The sequence below is a fragment of the Oryctolagus cuniculus genome, chromosome 7 (genome assembly GCF_964237555.1).
Source record: "Oryctolagus cuniculus chromosome 7, mOryCun1.1, whole genome shotgun sequence".
NCBI classification, from domain to species: Eukaryota; Metazoa; Chordata; class Mammalia; order Lagomorpha; family Leporidae; genus Oryctolagus; species Oryctolagus cuniculus.
The window spans coordinates 158053197-158069094 of NC_091438.1; the positions used below are offsets into that span (position 1 = coordinate 158053197).

Below are 15898 nucleotides of genomic sequence, written 5' to 3' on the forward strand. Positions count from 1 at the left end.
GAGACGTCTTATTAAGAAGTAAACTGAAAGTGACTGCATGGAGGTGACATCCCATTGGTGACAAGATGATGGTCAACGTTCTTAGCTCACTCTGAACTAGCTGGGTGTCCCCTGGACCCAGCGCCTCGTGGGGCCTGACCCCCCGACACGCAGCACTTCTGCTTCCCCTTGCTAGATCTCCTTTTCCATGAAAGGCTTCCCACAAGTTAAAAAAGTATCCGATGTTGAAATGAAATAACAGGTGCTGACACTCAGCTCTTTCTGCGACCATCCACAAGGAGACACCTACGAAGCTAACCTACAGTCCACGTAAATCCAAGCCGGAAGTCGGGAAGTGCAATCCCGAGCAGGGCCTGGCGCTAGCTCCTGGCTCTAAAGGAGAGAGGGGAGGGCCGACTCACTCGGGGTACGCGGGGTCCAGGACGCGCAGCAGCAGCTGGATGAGAAGGCCGTAGAAGTTCAGACAACGTCTCAGGAAGCTCTCGTCCAGCAAGCCCGCGTCAGCACAGGCCTTGCACCGCACCAGTTTCTGCGGAAGGAGGTTTACCCCCACCAGTGAGTCAGAGGTCAGGCCCCTGGGTGACCAGGCAGGGAAGGGTGCGGGGGCCTGGGCAAGCCTGGGCTCTGGAGCGCAAGGGGGCTGGCTCTTAGCTAAGCGGCTATGGACAGTGGCTTCGTCTCAAGAGCCTCCCTTATGCTGAGAACAAAGGTACACTGAGCAAACCCGGGACACAGAGGCCACAGCTGGTGCTCGGGAAGGTGAGCGGCTACTGTCACACGTCAGGTATTGAACTGGCTGGGGAGGACGCCAGGGAGGCCCTTTGGGTGTGAAAGCCGTTAGCGGGAAAAAGCCAACCAAACATCTGCGAGAGCGCCAGCACCACCACCGACAAGCTGTCCACGCTGGGGACTCCTGTGAGGACTGACCCTGTGCGTGCACTTGTACAGCCCACAGACCCCTGGGAACCCATCAGGGGACTCGTGGGGTGAGGAGGGGCCTACAGACCCCAGGTAAAAGCCCCTGGTTTATTTTGCATCCTGAGTAGGTTTAGTCTGCTAGCAGATAAAACTGAAGTCTTAATTTGTACCAGGAATCCAAGTCAGGTAAGAGCTCCCCATAGCATCCTACTAGAAAGCTTGATCACTTAGCACCCAGCGGTGTAGCTGAAACTTCAACGGGGAAGAGCAAGGCACAGACTTCTCGCAGATTCAGCTTGTTGCTGGGGATGTTTCCATCCCAGAATGGGCCTGGGCAGCAGATTGCTTTCCACCACACACGACTTGAGGGCAGAGGAAAGCCAGCTTTCCACCAGCACAGACCTGCTGTCAAGTGTCAGCAAAGTGCACGGCTGGATGTGTGTGTGTGTATTTTGAGGAGGGGGCTGTCAGGTGGGGAAGATCTTGCCCAAAACAGAGCAAAGGGGGTGATGTTAAACTGAGAAAGATAAAACTCATTAGGAATCCACATTGTCACCACTGGTGTAGGCATGTTTTGTCCCATGATTTCAATAACTTTATGCAGATACATGCAAGGTATCAACAAGGTTTAAAATGTACTGATTTTTCTTGGAAAGAACAATTAAGAAAACACGACGCTGACTCCCACTCAAGGCCACAGTCTGGGGAAGAGGCGGCGTGAGGCTGCAGCGGGAATGCCCGATGGCCACACAGACCTTGAGCTGAGTCTTGCAGCGCTTCAGCATCTCGCGGTGTCTGGTCGCCAGGGGCGAGTCTTTCCATTGGCTCTCGTTATTTTTCAAATCTTCCACGGTTCTGAAATCAAAGACTAACAGTCAAGGAAAGCCCCGGGACCCACTGACCCGTGCATCTGGATCGTTTTGTTGGCAATCAGGAACAGCTCCCCGCTTGCCCCATTCACGCGTCTGCAAAGTCAGAGAACATCTCAGCAGCAAATGACATTTAATTAGCAGCACTTTGCTTCCCCGCTGGTTCCTAAAATAATGAAGTCTTAAATGCCAGCACTTTAGGTTTCAGGAGTACAGTCCGCTTTCTGGGAGGAACGTACACAGCTCCCTCATTTCTGGGACAGTTTCTGCAGTGACAACTCAAGGTCGCTTCACTGACTCCATGACCCGAAGCAGAGGCTCCTTCCCCCTTCTTCCACGATTGCTGCGGCCTCAGCTCGGGATGCTCTGCTCTCTGAGTCATCTCCTGCGCCTGCATGTCCTTCAGATTCACGCGCAGACAGCACCTGTCCGCGAGGCGGTCTTCCCCACTGCTGCCCACGCGGCAGGCCTTACCGCCTGCCCGCTACACTGCTCCAACCACTGTCCACTGGGCGCAGTGCTACAAGTCACCACGTCTTTAGAAACTACACTTCCTAGACTGCCTTGTTGATGGCGTTTCTGCAATCCCTAGATTCCACAACAGATGGGAGCAAACACTGTGAGGTGGGAGTCGCGAGATTCTCCTAAGGTCCCGGCTGTGCCCAGGGCAGAGGCGGCGCTGTTAGGCTGAACCCTGAAGCAGCTTCCCTGGCAGTCCAGGCTCACAGCACAGCTCTGGAGGCTTTTCAGTCCTTCAAAGAATTTAATAAATCAAATAGTACCTTAGAATAATCCTTCCCTTTTAAAGATTTATAAGAGCAAGAAAGAGAAACAGAAAGATCTTCCATTTGCTGGTTTAAAAGGCAGAGTGACCGAGATTCAGAGAGAGAAGAGACAAAAAGACAGGCAGAGAGAGACTGTTCACCCACCAGGTCACTTCCCAAATGCCCACGATAGCCAGGCCTGAGCCAGGCCTGAGCCAGGCCAGAGCCAGGCCAGAGCCAGGCGCCCAGAATTCAATGTAGGTCTTCCATGTGGGTGGCAGGGACCCGAGTACTTGAGCCAACACTGCTGCCCCCTAGTGAGCGTTAGCAGGAGGCTGGAATCACAAGTGGGGTGGGAGGGTCTCAAACTAGGCACTCCAATATGGGATGCAGGGTTCCAAGGGGCAACTTCACTGCTGCGCTAAACACCCACTCAAAAAGAAGATATTTTTAAATAACCAGAGGTCAAACAAGAATAAATAAAAGCAAAATTCTAGAGCTCAGCAGTAAGATGGGACATGCCAAAAGTGAGGGATGCAGTTAAAGCCCTGCTTAGCAGGAAACAAAATCATCTTGAGTAGTCAGAAGTACAAAAACGAAAACTTTAAGTAACCGTTAAAGGACAAGAGAAACCAAAACAGGCAAACTAAAACTAAAAGAACGCAGAGTAATAAGGTAGCAAAGATCCTACAGACACTAAAATGATAAAGGGCATTATGAACAACGTTCTGTCTAAATGTTTGGAAACTTTAGCTATCATGAAAATACTGACACAAGATACCACAAAGCAGACGACGTTGCGGCACAGCTGGTTAGGCTCCTGCTAGGTATGCCGACACCCCACACTGGAGTTCTCTGCTTCTGATCCAGCTCCCTGCTAACGTGCAGGGAGGCAGCAGAGGATGGCTCAGGTACTGAGTCTCTGCCACCCATGTGGAAGATCTGGAGTTCCAGGCCTGGCTATTGCAGCCATCTGGGGCCATCTGGGGACTAGTGGGTAGATGATCTTTCTTTTTCTCTTTCCCTCTGTCTCTTCCTCTGTCTCTGTTTCATTGCCTTTCAAATAAATGCAACTTAAAAAAAAAAAAAAAAAAAGCAAAGAAAATCCAAATAGTCCCATATGTATTAAAATGAATAAAACCAATAATTAAAACCTTTCCTGGGGCAGGCATTTGGCCTAGTAGTTAAGACCCTCGTAAGGATGCCTGCGTCTGACAGTGGAGACCTGGGTTTGATTCCCAGCTCAACCCTGTGAGGCAGTGGTAATGGCTTCGGTAGGTAGGTCCCTGCCACCCATGTGGGAGACTGGATTGAGTGCCAGGCTCCAGGCCCGAGTCCCTGGTCACTGCAGGCATTTGGGCCATGAATCAATGGATGGAAGCTCTCCAAAGTGTGTCTGTCTCTGTCTCTCTACTTTTAAAAGCTTCCCACAAAGAAGACTCTAAGCCCTGATGACTTTATCACTGTCTTTTAGTAATTCAACCTCATTACCAGAATAAAGGAGACAAAACCATCCAATATCCATAACAGGTATAGTAAAAGCATTTAGTGGCCGGAGCTGCGGCTCACTAGGCTAATCCTCCGCCTAGCGGCGCCGGCACACCGGGTTCTAGTCCCGGTTGGGGCACCGGATTCTGTCCCGGTTGCCCCTCTTCCAGGCCAGCTCTCTGCTGTGGCCAGGGAGTGCAGTGGAGGATGGCCCAAGTGCTTGGGCCCTGCACCCCATGGGAGACCAGGAGAAGCACCTGGCTCCTGCCTTCGGATCAGTACAGTACACCAGCCGTGGCGGCCATTGGAGGGTGAACCAATGGCAAAGGAAGACCTTTCTCTCTGTCTCTCTCTCTCACTGTCCACTCTGCCTTTCAAAAAAAAAAAAAAAAAAAAAAAGCATTTAGTAAAACTCAACTCTTGCTAAGCATGAAAAACTTGTGGCAAACTAGAAATAAAAGCAAATTATTAATGTGGCACACAGGATATTATATAAAGCATTCTCTTACTGCAACAAGACAGAAATTTCAAGAAAGTTGTTTTTATTCATATTAGAAATTATAGTTAGTCCATAAAAGCATGAGAAAAAAGTACATGAAAGAAAAGTTTATTATTTATAGACGAGATTATCTGTGGAACAGAAAATCGGGAGGAACCTATAGAGTGACCTCTGGAATCAGTGAGAGATGTTAGCAAGGTTCAGTTACAGGCACACAGTCTCTCACAGCTGCTTCACAGAGTCTGGACCAAAAGGTTTAATAATAATAAGTTATTATTATTATTATATTATTGGCCTTATTATTATTATTATTCCAGATAACTTGTCCAAAAAGTTTTTGTTTCCCTGACCCTCTTCTGGAAGTTCTGTTAGATGGGGACAAAGCTTAGCTTAAGAAACGCTAGAGGCCAGCACTGTGGTGCAGCGAGCTAAGCCTCCGCCTGCAGCACCAGCATCCTATGTGGGCACCAGTTTGTGTCCTGGCTGCTCCTCTTCCGATCCAGCTCCCTGCTATGGCCTGGGAAGCAGTGGAAGATGGTCTAAGTGTTTGGACCGCTGCACCCACATGGGAGACCTGAGGAGGCTCCTGGCTCCAGATTTGCCCAGCTCTGGCCATTGTGGCCATTTAGGGAGTGAACCAATGGATGAAGATCTCTTTCTCCATCTCTTCCTCTCTCTGTCTACAATTCTGCCTCTCAAATAATGAAAATCAGGGCTGGCGCCATGGCACAGCAGGTAAAAGCTGCTGCCTACAGTGCTGGCATCTCATACGGACACCCGTTCAAGTCCCGGCTGCTCCACTTCCCATCCAGCTCTCTGCTGTGGCCTGGGAAAGCAGTGGAAGATGGCCTGAGTGCTTGGGCCCCTGCACCCATGCAGGAGACCCAGAAGCTCCTGGCTCCTGGCTCTGGATCGTCACCGCTCTGGCCATTGTGGCCAACTGGGGAGTGAACCAGTGGATGGAAGACCTTTCTCTCTCTCTGCCTCTGTAACTCTGCCTTTCAAGTAAATAAATAAATATTTTAAAAATAAATGAATAAAATCTTAAAAAAAAAAAACCAACTATACTGAACTGGAACAAACACTGCTCTGTGGTCATTCTAGAATCCACATGCCACAGGACAATAGGCAAGGGGGTTACACGTTGTGGGAAGAAGGTGATCTTGCCTACCAGAGGAAACCATGGTCACCACTTTCACAGTCAAGGGAGGGAGGCAGGCTCTTTTTCTGGCACCAGGGGATCCTCAGCAGGCCTCCTGGTGAGGTTGTGTCCAGAGAGTTAGTGGAGTCTACAGTAACCTCAAACAGCCGGGGCTGTCACGGTTCAGACTCTCAGAAATGAACATCTGGATCCGGTACCAGGTAAAGGTCCCTGAACAACTGAGGAACACGGACGCGGGGTTGGAGGCAGGCAGGACGTGGTAACACACGTGCTACCCCACAACAGAGCTGGCGGTGCGTGAGAACACTGGAGACTCAGGCAACCATCCCACACGTGGCACCACGCACTTACCTGTTGAGCTCCCTGATGGCTCGGAGCCTGCGGATGTAGCGACGGCAACTAGGAAGAATGGAGAGGTGGTGGGCGTGCAGGGTGAGAAAGAAGCACTCAGTGGGGAATTTCGGCTCAGAAAATGGAGGCTGATCACCGTCTAGGAGAAAAAACACCATTCCTTGAGTAAAACGCATTGCGTATCTAAATCGGGGGCAGGAAGCTCTATGTAGGAGAGAAAAGCAATACCTTCATTTTCAGGAAGTTTAGGGACACTTGTTAAAATTACACACTATGTCCTAAGAGCAGCAGTGCATTTAATGACCGGGTCCTCTGTCCCGTGATTCAGCATCTACACAGATGGCCATCATTTGTGATGTGTCTTCCTGATGCATTTCACAAAGCCATTTGTATCATTCAATACAAGTCTCATTTAAGTCTCTAAATGGCACTAAATTATGTTCATCAGCTGCAGATACCACAGCTATTTCCTTGCACGTTTGTTGTTTCTGGTTTTTGGTTTATAAACAATAGGCTTCGGATCAGCGCGATGTGCCGGCCGCGGCGGCCACTGGAGGGTGAACCAACGGCAAAGGAAGACCTTTCTTTCGGTCCCTCTCTCTCTCACTGTCCACTCTTTCAGGAAAAAAAAAAAAAGTATACTACTGACCGTTACTGACCACTGCTATCTCCTGGTTCATCATGTCAGGAGTTATTCCTCCTGTCCACCTGCACCCAGCGTTAAGAATTTTTGCTATGAACCTCCAGAATCCACTTGACACACTGTGAATAATATTGATTAAATGTCACCCATTTCCTCGCAAGCTTACATTCTATGTCAGCCCGCAGGTTTTGGTTAATTTGTAGACATGATGGCAACCTGATTTTCCCTCAGTTTGTATCTTGCACTTTGTTTCCCCAAGTGTGTCTGATTCCCAATGACACACACAGTACTGTTCACGGTTTCTCCGAAGTAAAAGAAAACTATCTCCTGGGAGGATGCACTTCTGTCTTTACACATTCACAAGTTCTATTACATCGAGTAGAATGTTCTTAGTCAATCTTTCATTTCACACATTCATTCTGTCTCATTCTATGAAAGTTACGCTGACACATCAAGAAACATACTTATTATCTCTGAGGATATGCTTCAGTTCATAAATTTCTTTCTGCTTCACAGCTGGGTCAAACTCTTTGCTCAATTTTCTAAATTTTTTAAATTGGATTTTAAAAAATAAATGTTTAACCCTTTGACTCTTTTAGAATTTATTAGTCTATGAGGTGTGATTCTGATATTCTACCAACAGCCATTAGTATACATGATAATCAGAAACTGACTTTATTGCTCACTGGGTACTTAGCTCTCACCAGCAAGTTTAAACATCTTTCTAGGGGCCGTGCTGTGGCACCAGCATCCCATATGGGCACCGGTTCAAGTCCCAGCTACTCCTCTTCCAATCCAGCTCTCTGCTATTGCCTGGGAAAGCAGTAGAGGATGGCCTACGTTTTTGGGCCCTGCACCTGTGTGGGAGATCTGGAAGAAATTCCTGGTTCCTGGCTTCAGATCAGCTCAGCTCCGGCTGTTGTGGCCATTTGGGAAGTCAACCAGTGGACAGAAGACCTTTCTCTGTCTCTCCTTCTGTCTGTAACTCTACCTCTCAAATAAATAAAACAAAATCTTAAAAACAAAAACAAAAACACCCAACACCTCTTTCTGTAATGGGTACATCTGTCCAGGATCCCATCACTGCCAGGTAACTAGGGACTTGCAGGGATTCATCCTAGTCTATGAATCACTTTGTATTATTATTATTTAAAAAAAAAGTTTATTTATCTGAGAGGCAGAGTTAGAGGCGGGCGGGGGGGGGGGGGGGGCGGTCCTTCCATCCACTGATTCACTCCCCAAATGGCTGAAATGGCCGAGCTGGGCTGATCCAAAGCCAGGAGCTTCTTCTGGGTCTCCCACCAGGGTGCAGGGGCCCAAGCACTTGAGCCATCTTCCTTGGCTTTCCCAGGCCATTAGCAGGGAGCTGGATCAGAAGTGGAGCAGCTGCGACTTGAATTAGCACCCATATAGGATGCTGGTGCTACAGGCAGAGGCTTAACCTACTATGCCACAGTGCCAGTCCCACTTTATATTATTTTAGAAAGTCAGTGTCACAGGGCTTTGGTGTGTCTCATTAAGTCACATGCCTTATTAACAAGAAGAAATCAATGGATTTTCAAACCATCAACCTGTCAACATCTGTGAAATATTTCATGAGGATTTTAATGGTATATATAAAATCTAGAGACCTGAGTTGTTCTACTGCTTTTATTATATATTTTTTTACCCCTTACTCAGAACAATACATTTCCTTTCATTTGTTCTATTTTTTTTTTTTTTTTTTTTTTTTGACAGGCAGAGTGGACAGTGAGAGAGAGAGAGAGACAGAGAGAAAGGTCTTCCTTTGCCGTTGGTTCACCCTCCAATGGCCGCCGCGGCCAGCGCGCTGCGGCCGGCGCACCGCGCTGATCCGATGGCAGGAGCCAGGAGCCAGGTACTTCTCCTGGTCTCCCATGGGGTGCAGGGCCCAAGGACTTGGGCCATCCTCCACTGCACTCCCTGGCCACAGCAGAGAGCTGGCCTGGAAGATGGGTAACCGGGACAGAATCCGGCGCCCCGACCGGGACTAGAACCCGGTGTGCCGGCGCCGCTAGGCGGAGGATTAGCCTAGTGAGCCGCGGCGCCGGCCCGTTCTATCTATTTATGTTGGCTGGTTCAAAGTAAGAATTTTTTAGTGTGTTTATGTTTATTGTGTATCTCCGTCTTACAAATTCACATTAGTAAGAGGTGAGAACAACCCGTGAGGATGCACAGACAGGGCTCAAGGACAGCACTCACAGAGCTCAGCCCGCCAGCTGCTCATGTCCTCCATCGTGGCGTTCACGCGCGTCTCATCATTGGGGAGAGTAATCCGGCATCTTGGGTGGAAGATATACGTTGGATCAACTGTTTCTAACTTGATTTTTGTACTTAGCTGCTGTAGTACCCAAAGGAAATTCAGCATAAATCCGTCTGTAGATACTAATCTATCATCTGTCTGTGAAGCATGAAAAAAAAAAAAAGAATTCAAAGTAACACTTGGAATGGAAATTTTGCCCAATTTATATGAAAGCAGACTGAACATTCAAAAACAACAGCATCCTCAAGACAAAGAGGGGTCACACACGCCCTCACTGCCGGCCCTCTAGCAGCACGTGTCCACGAATCACCGCACACAACCTCGCCGGGGTCTCCACACTGAGTCAGGGGTCAGCGATGCTGCTGCTCACTTATCAGAGGACGAAACAAGGACTCAGGGACTGAACTGGTTTGCCCAAGAGCCTTAAAATTAGTATTCTAGTAGAAGCACAACAAATGCTCCTTTCTTTCTCTTCATTTCCCCTCAACAGCATGAGAGCAACTGGCTCCACTTGTCACCACCCGACAGGTTCTCTACCAACGGCAGCAGCACAGTCCGGCATCAGTGACCTACGATCACCAGGGTGGCAGTTAACACTGGACCAGGCACGATGCTGACAGCTAAATATCAAACAGATCCACCAGCAGTTAGGCACTACTATTATCCCCTTTGAGCAGACAAGGGAAACTGAGGCACAGAGAAGCAACTAGATAGGTTCCTACTCCAGTAAAGGGTAGAGCCAAGGACAGAGGTCACTTTTGTTTTTGAATGTAAGTGCTGAATCACTCATTTAACGTTTACTAATACTCTGGGAAGAACGCACTTTGACCTCTTCTACTCTGCCAAGTAGCCTCAGCAGCCAGCCTCTCTCACCAGGACGGACAGCCGGGTTCATGACCTTGTACCCGGCCTCTCAGGTCTGCCCCAACCCCCGCTCCTGCTGCGTCATTTCTCCACACAGCAGATCCTGCAGATGCAACGCTACAAACCTTCCCACCGGTTCTTGCCGTGCAAGCCGCGACTCCTCCTCCCTCACCCCCCAGCCCCCGTGACGCAGCCTGGTGCGCCCACTCCCCAGGGCCTGCCTTTTTCTTTCCTGTTCATCATCCTGTAGGCACAAAGGCCTGCGTGTTGGGCCTGCTCCAAAGCTGGCTCATTTCCACCTGGCGCCTGCCGTGGGTGTCCAAAGCCCTCTCTGCAGCCTTGTAGGGGCTGGCTCTTTTCTCAGTACCGCCTCAGAGAGGCCTTCCCTACCCCCAGAAAACACAGCCACTCGGCCCTGCCTCTGAGCCCTCCACAGCTGCTTTCAAGGCCTTGCCTCTGCTTCATCTGAACACAGATTCTGGAACACGTTCATGTGCCTCCGCACTGACCCCAGGAGCTTACGCTCCACAAAGCAGGCAGCCTATCTGTTGTGCTCACTGCTACAGCCCCGACTCTGAGAACAACGCCCAGAAACAAATCTGGGTGTGAAGAAGGATTCCACGCAAACAGAAGAGGAGCCTCTGGGAGTCCTACCTGCATCTGCGCTTTCTTCATATTGGCGTTGACGACGGCTGCCATGTAACCCAGAGCGGCCTCACGGGTTTCGCCGTTTAACAAAATACTATGCAGAATCTTGAAAAGCTCTTGCTGAAATTTATTGTAAAAAAGGAGAAGAATATTAAAACTTTATTTTAAAGATAATTCCTTTCTGACTTCAAGAACAGCTGGCCATGCTGTGGGTTAAACCACCACTTGCAGCACTGGCATTCCAAGTCAGGACACTGGTTCGAGTCCCGGCTGCAGTGCTTCCTAGCCAGATCTCCGCCAATGAGCCTGGAAAGCAGTGCAAGATGGCCTAAGTACTTGAGCCCCTGCCACCAACGTGGGAGACCACTCCCCCCAAGAGTTCAGAGCTCCAGGCTTTGGCCTGGAGAGCAAGTGAATGGAAGATCCCTTTCTTTCTCTGCCTCTCCTCCTCCCTCCATCACTCTGCCTTTCAAACAAATATTTTTTTTTAAAGGGAGGGGATGGCATTGTGGTGGCACAGATTAAGAACAGCTGTCTAGGGTGGGTGTTGCAACACAGTTTAAACGCCTGCATCCTATATTGGAGCGCTAGCTTGAATCTCAGCTCGTCTGCTTAGATTCAGCTCCCTGATAATACCCATGGGAAAGCACCAGATGATGGCTCAAGTACTGGAGTTCCTGCCACCCACATGGAAGACCCAGACCGAGGTCCTGGGCTCCTGGCTTCAGTTTGGCTCAGCCCTGGATGTTGTGGGCATTTGGGGAGTAAACCAGCAGATGGAAGAAGACTTCCTTTCAAATAAATAAAATCGATCAATCGTAAAAAAATAAAAAGAATCGCTAGCCCAATTTCCACCTTCTCTCCTCTCCAACTCCACTCATTTTAGGAAAGTCTTACTACAAGTAGGACACACGAAGTGGAACTGTGTCAAGGCACTGGAGTGGAGAAGTAAGTAAGTACAAGCTTAATAACATGGCCTTTCTTACTTGATTTCCATGATCAAAATTAGTTTACTGGCGGGCAGTGCTGTGGCACAGTAAGGCTCTGCCTCCACCTATGGCACCAGCATCCCACAGGGGCGCCGGTTCATGCCCTGTTTACTCCTCTTCTGATCTGCCAACAGCCTGGGAAAGCAGAAGATGAACCAAGTCCTTGGGCCCCTGAACACGTAGAGGAGACCCAGAAGAAGCTCCTGGCTTCGGGTAAGTCCAGCTCTGGCTGTTGTAGCCATTTGGGGAGTGAACCAGAAGATGGAAGACCTCTCTTTGTTTCTCCCTCTCTGTCTGTAACTCTACCTCTCAAATAAATAAATAAAATCTTTAAAAAAAATTACCTACCCTTCCCAACTCCAAGTAATGCTGTAGTGATTGGCTAACAACACGAGTGTTTTCCAGGGTGATGGCAGGCCCTGAGAAATACTTTTCAACCACTTTAACCTGGAAAGAGAAGGAAAACAACTCAATCAACGTAAGGAACCTTAGGGATGGAGCTCGAACACAGTGCAGCAAAGCACAGTCGGCCCCGTACTTACATCGTCCTCGGCGAAGACAGAGAAGCTGAAGAAGGCCCCCAGGTAAGAGAGTCTCTGCAGCTCCCGCCCAGAGCCTGGGCTTAAGGGTTTCGGCAACCACAATGGCAAGGAGGCAACCTGGGAGAGAAGTGGAAGAGGCCGCTAAGGCCGCTACGAAGGCAGTGAGGCAAACGACGTCTCACACAGCGCTCGCCAGCAGCTGCCTGCTCCGAGGTTCTCGGGCAGCAAAACGATGGCTGACGCGTCACATCCTCAAACACGGTGCACACATGGTAGGGCCCTGTGGGCATTGTCTCACCTCAAGCAGGTGAGACAAAGGACAGTCTTGGGATTTTTATGTTTCAAGAGACTCTGGTGGAGTCCCAACGAACCACTCGGGAGTCCCTGAAGCACCAGCAGCAGCTATCCCCACAGGGCTCACTCTGGGTGCCCGACACTCAGCCCCCCGAGCCGCGGGAGAAAACAAACAACTTCCTTGCAGGAAATGCTACGTCCTCGGAGAAAAGCCGAGGCCTCTGAGTCATGACACAGTCAGGACAGCATGCAAGTCCGCCCCAGAGGCACTTACCAAATTGCACACAGGGTGCGTCTTCCCAAACTTGGTTTCACAGAGTTCACCTAATGCCTGGAAGAAAGATCAAAGAGAGTATTTCAGTGTCTGTCACCTTGACTTGACAGCCACGTGTACATCAGGGAGCGGCTGTTACCAAAGGGGGAGATGGCAGCAGCTTCACTACTTCTCCTGATTCATAAACTAGTACACGCTCATCACCGAAAACTTCAAATAAAACAAGACACATACAATGGGACCAAAGTCACCCGTGACCCTCACACATCAGGGCTATTGATATTTTCATTAACAGCTTTCCAGACATGCTTTTGTGCATGTCCACACAGAAATATATTTATACACACACACACAGAAGACATTTTCACCTTCTATCTTTCCATGGTAAAAAGACTTGCTTCATAAACTTAACACGGCGAGGCTTGCCAGTGATAAACCTATCAATAATTCTAACTTAAGAAGCGATCTCACTCAGAGCAGGCCAGGTTACTTGGTCATTCTAGAACTCCCCCTTCCTCGGGTGCTCTAGTCACTCTCACCTTAGAGAAACGTGGAGGACAGTTTTTAGGGACACCGACACAGCTGGGACAGGGCTACGGTAAGTCTATCAAACACTATTTGCTGGATGGTGGATTTAGTTTCCCTGCGAGTTAGACACAGCTACTGCAGTTGCTAAAGCAGCTGCCGGAAGGAAGCTTCTGGATGATGCATTTAGGCTCTGGCTCGTCTGGAGAAGCTGCCTGTCTAGCCAGGAGCGCCCGAACTGTGCTGCACGGGCGGGTTCCAGGGAAGCCCTGGACAACCCCACAGCCACGCCACACCCCGAGGAGGCAGCACAGCATCTAAGGCTGAGAGTGCGGCATCAGCACTCCTCCAAGGTCCCCAGCTGGCTCCAGCACAGTGGGCACCACTGACCTACAGAATCATCACAGTTATTTCTGACTTCAGCCCAACAGCCTTCCTCTTCCTGCCTGTCATTACTGCATCCGCGCTCACTGCCCAATTTTCATTACACAAGCATCAGCAATGGTTCAAAATAAAGTGATTCAGCTACCACAATGGCAAGCATGTGTCCTCTGACCAAGGACATCTTGCTGCCAGCTGACACTAACAGCTCCTCACCGAAATGTAAGCTATTTCAAACCACAACTGAAAATTCAACAATCCCATAAGGAATACTGACGCAATAATTTGGGCTCACTAAAATATTCCACCACTGAACTCAATCAGATTATTCTACTTGCTTTTCTGTCTGCCACAGACAGAACAATGTGTACGGATTAACAGAACTTATTAGGGACCGGCGCCGCAGCTCACTAGGCTAATCCTCCACCTTGCGGCGCCGGCACACCGGGTTCTAGTCCCGGTTGGGGCACCGGATTCTGTCCCGGTTGCCCCTCTTCCAGGCCAGCTCTCTGCTGTGGCCCGGGAGTGCAGTGGAGGATAGCCCAAGTCCTTGGGCCCTGCACCCCATGGGAGACCAGGAGAAGCACCTGGCACCTGCCTTCGGATCAGTGCGGTGCGCCAGCCGCGGCGGCCATTGGAGGGTGAACCAACAGCAAAGGAAGACCTTTCTCTCTGTCTCTCTCTCTCACTGTCCACTCTGCCTGTCAAAAAAAAAAAAAAAAAAAAAAAAAAAAATGTGGAATCACGCCACTGTTTCGCTGTGCTTTGATTTCTCAGTAGAGGAGAGTGACCATGCCTCGCTAGCTCCTGTGCTCCCAGTGCTGGCCTGGAACAGGTCTTCAGGAAGTAATGAATTTATGGTACAACAGAATCAAATCACCAGAATGAATAAGAGGAATAGAGTGAAAATTTATGGTAATAAAAATTGAACCACAGCTTCAATCTACACAAGATTCTGTTTATGTAAGGAGTAAACTAATTTTATGTTTTGGTATTTGTTTTTTCCCTTACACGTCTTGAATGAAAAATATTCTATAATAAGTCAAAATATTTTTTTCCAGCCGGCGCCGTGGCTCAATAGGCTAATCCTCCACCTTGCGGCGCCGGCACACCGGGTTCTAGTCCCGGTTGGGGCGCCGGATTCTGTCCCGGTTGCCCCTCTTCCAGGCCAGCTCTCTGCTGTGGCCAGGGAGTGCAGTGGAGGATGGCCCAGGTGCTTGGGCCCTGCACCCCATGGGAGACCAGGAAAAGCACCTGGCTCCTGGCTCCTGCCATCGGATCAGCGCGGTGCGCCGGCTGCAGCGGCGGCCATTGGAGGGTGAACCAACGGCAAAGGAAGACCTTTCTCTCTCTCTCTCTCTCACTGTCCACTCTATCAAAAAAAAAAAAAAAAAAAAAAAAAAATTTTTTTTTCCTCAAATTTCAAAAGAACAGAAAAGAGCCTCATCATTCCACACCAGGGTTTTCCCAGCAGTCAAGCCCCACCCCGAGAAGCTGGCCCAAGGTCCCGTCTACACTGATACTTGCTCTACATGCCTCACGGAGCTAAGCAGATTCCCAAGGCTGCAGGCTTTCCTTGGGAAACAGGGAGTGACTCTGAGATTCTGTGTACAATGAAAGTACATTATTTTTCTCAGTAAAACTTTAGCTTATAGTTGCATTTCTAATATTTTTTAATAACACAATTCCATCCCACATAACAGTCCGCTCACTGTTGGGAGCGGTGGAGGAACTCCACTGATCATCTTCCCAGAGCCGCACCGCGGTGAAGCCCGTTTCAATGATGTGGAGTGCCGGGGACGTGAACTAGCTGTGCTAACGCTGCTTTCTCTGAGACCAGACCGCACACCCTCCCTGCACGGCCAACACAGCGATTTCATGTTTAATTTGAATATGAGGTTGATCACGGACCTGAAAGAAAAGCGTATGTTAAAATAATCTGAAAGAAAAACATTTACTGAATAGGTTATAGAAAAAGAACAAAGATTTACCATGAGGGGGTATTTAAAGTAGTCGTTATCGAGGGAGCACTCTTTGGCAGCAAGAGCCAGGCCTTGCAAAATGGGGATAAAGATCTATAAGAAAAAAAAAATCAGAAAGTTAAGTTTAAGAAAAATTCAAGAGTGGGAATCATTGTTAATGAAGGCGCTACAGCTGAATGTCCAGACACTTTTGCCCTCTCCCTAGGAACAGCTCTCTTGCACTAGAATTCAACTGTGGTTTTGCCCTGTCCTTTCACAGAATTCTACCCATAAGGTAATGCAGCCGCTTCCCAGACGTGAGGACACACAGGTGAATCCTGGTGCTCTGGCACTCCTTCCAGAGAGTCGGCAGAAATGCACGTATGTGGAGCGGCTGAAGGATGCACCGGGGTCTTGGCTCTAGTCACCTCAACCCTGCACATCC

At 49.2% G+C, this 15898-nt stretch overlaps 1 protein-coding gene across 3 annotated transcripts in view; it reads right to left on the reverse strand.

The window, feature by feature from the left end:
• UBE4B (ubiquitination factor E4B) overlaps positions 1-15898 on the reverse strand; it is a 128691-nt gene that overhangs the window by 24241 nt on the left and 88552 nt on the right. For all 3 annotated transcript variants that reach the window (XM_017346595.3, XM_008265943.4, XM_051858091.2), the window contains 9 exons: positions 15484-15567; positions 12587-12643; positions 12019-12135; positions 11825-11923; positions 10494-10607; positions 8915-9113; positions 6052-6190; positions 1674-1773; positions 402-529 (listed from right to left, as the gene is read on the reverse strand). In XM_017346595.3, coding sequence (XP_017202084.1) covers positions 402-529; positions 1674-1773; positions 6052-6190; positions 8915-9113; positions 10494-10607; positions 11825-11923; positions 12019-12135; positions 12587-12643; positions 15484-15567 — 1037 coding nt within the window. The remainder of the gene's footprint in view (positions 1-401; positions 530-1673; positions 1774-6051; positions 6191-8914; positions 9114-10493; positions 10608-11824; positions 11924-12018; positions 12136-12586; positions 12644-15483; positions 15568-15898) is intronic.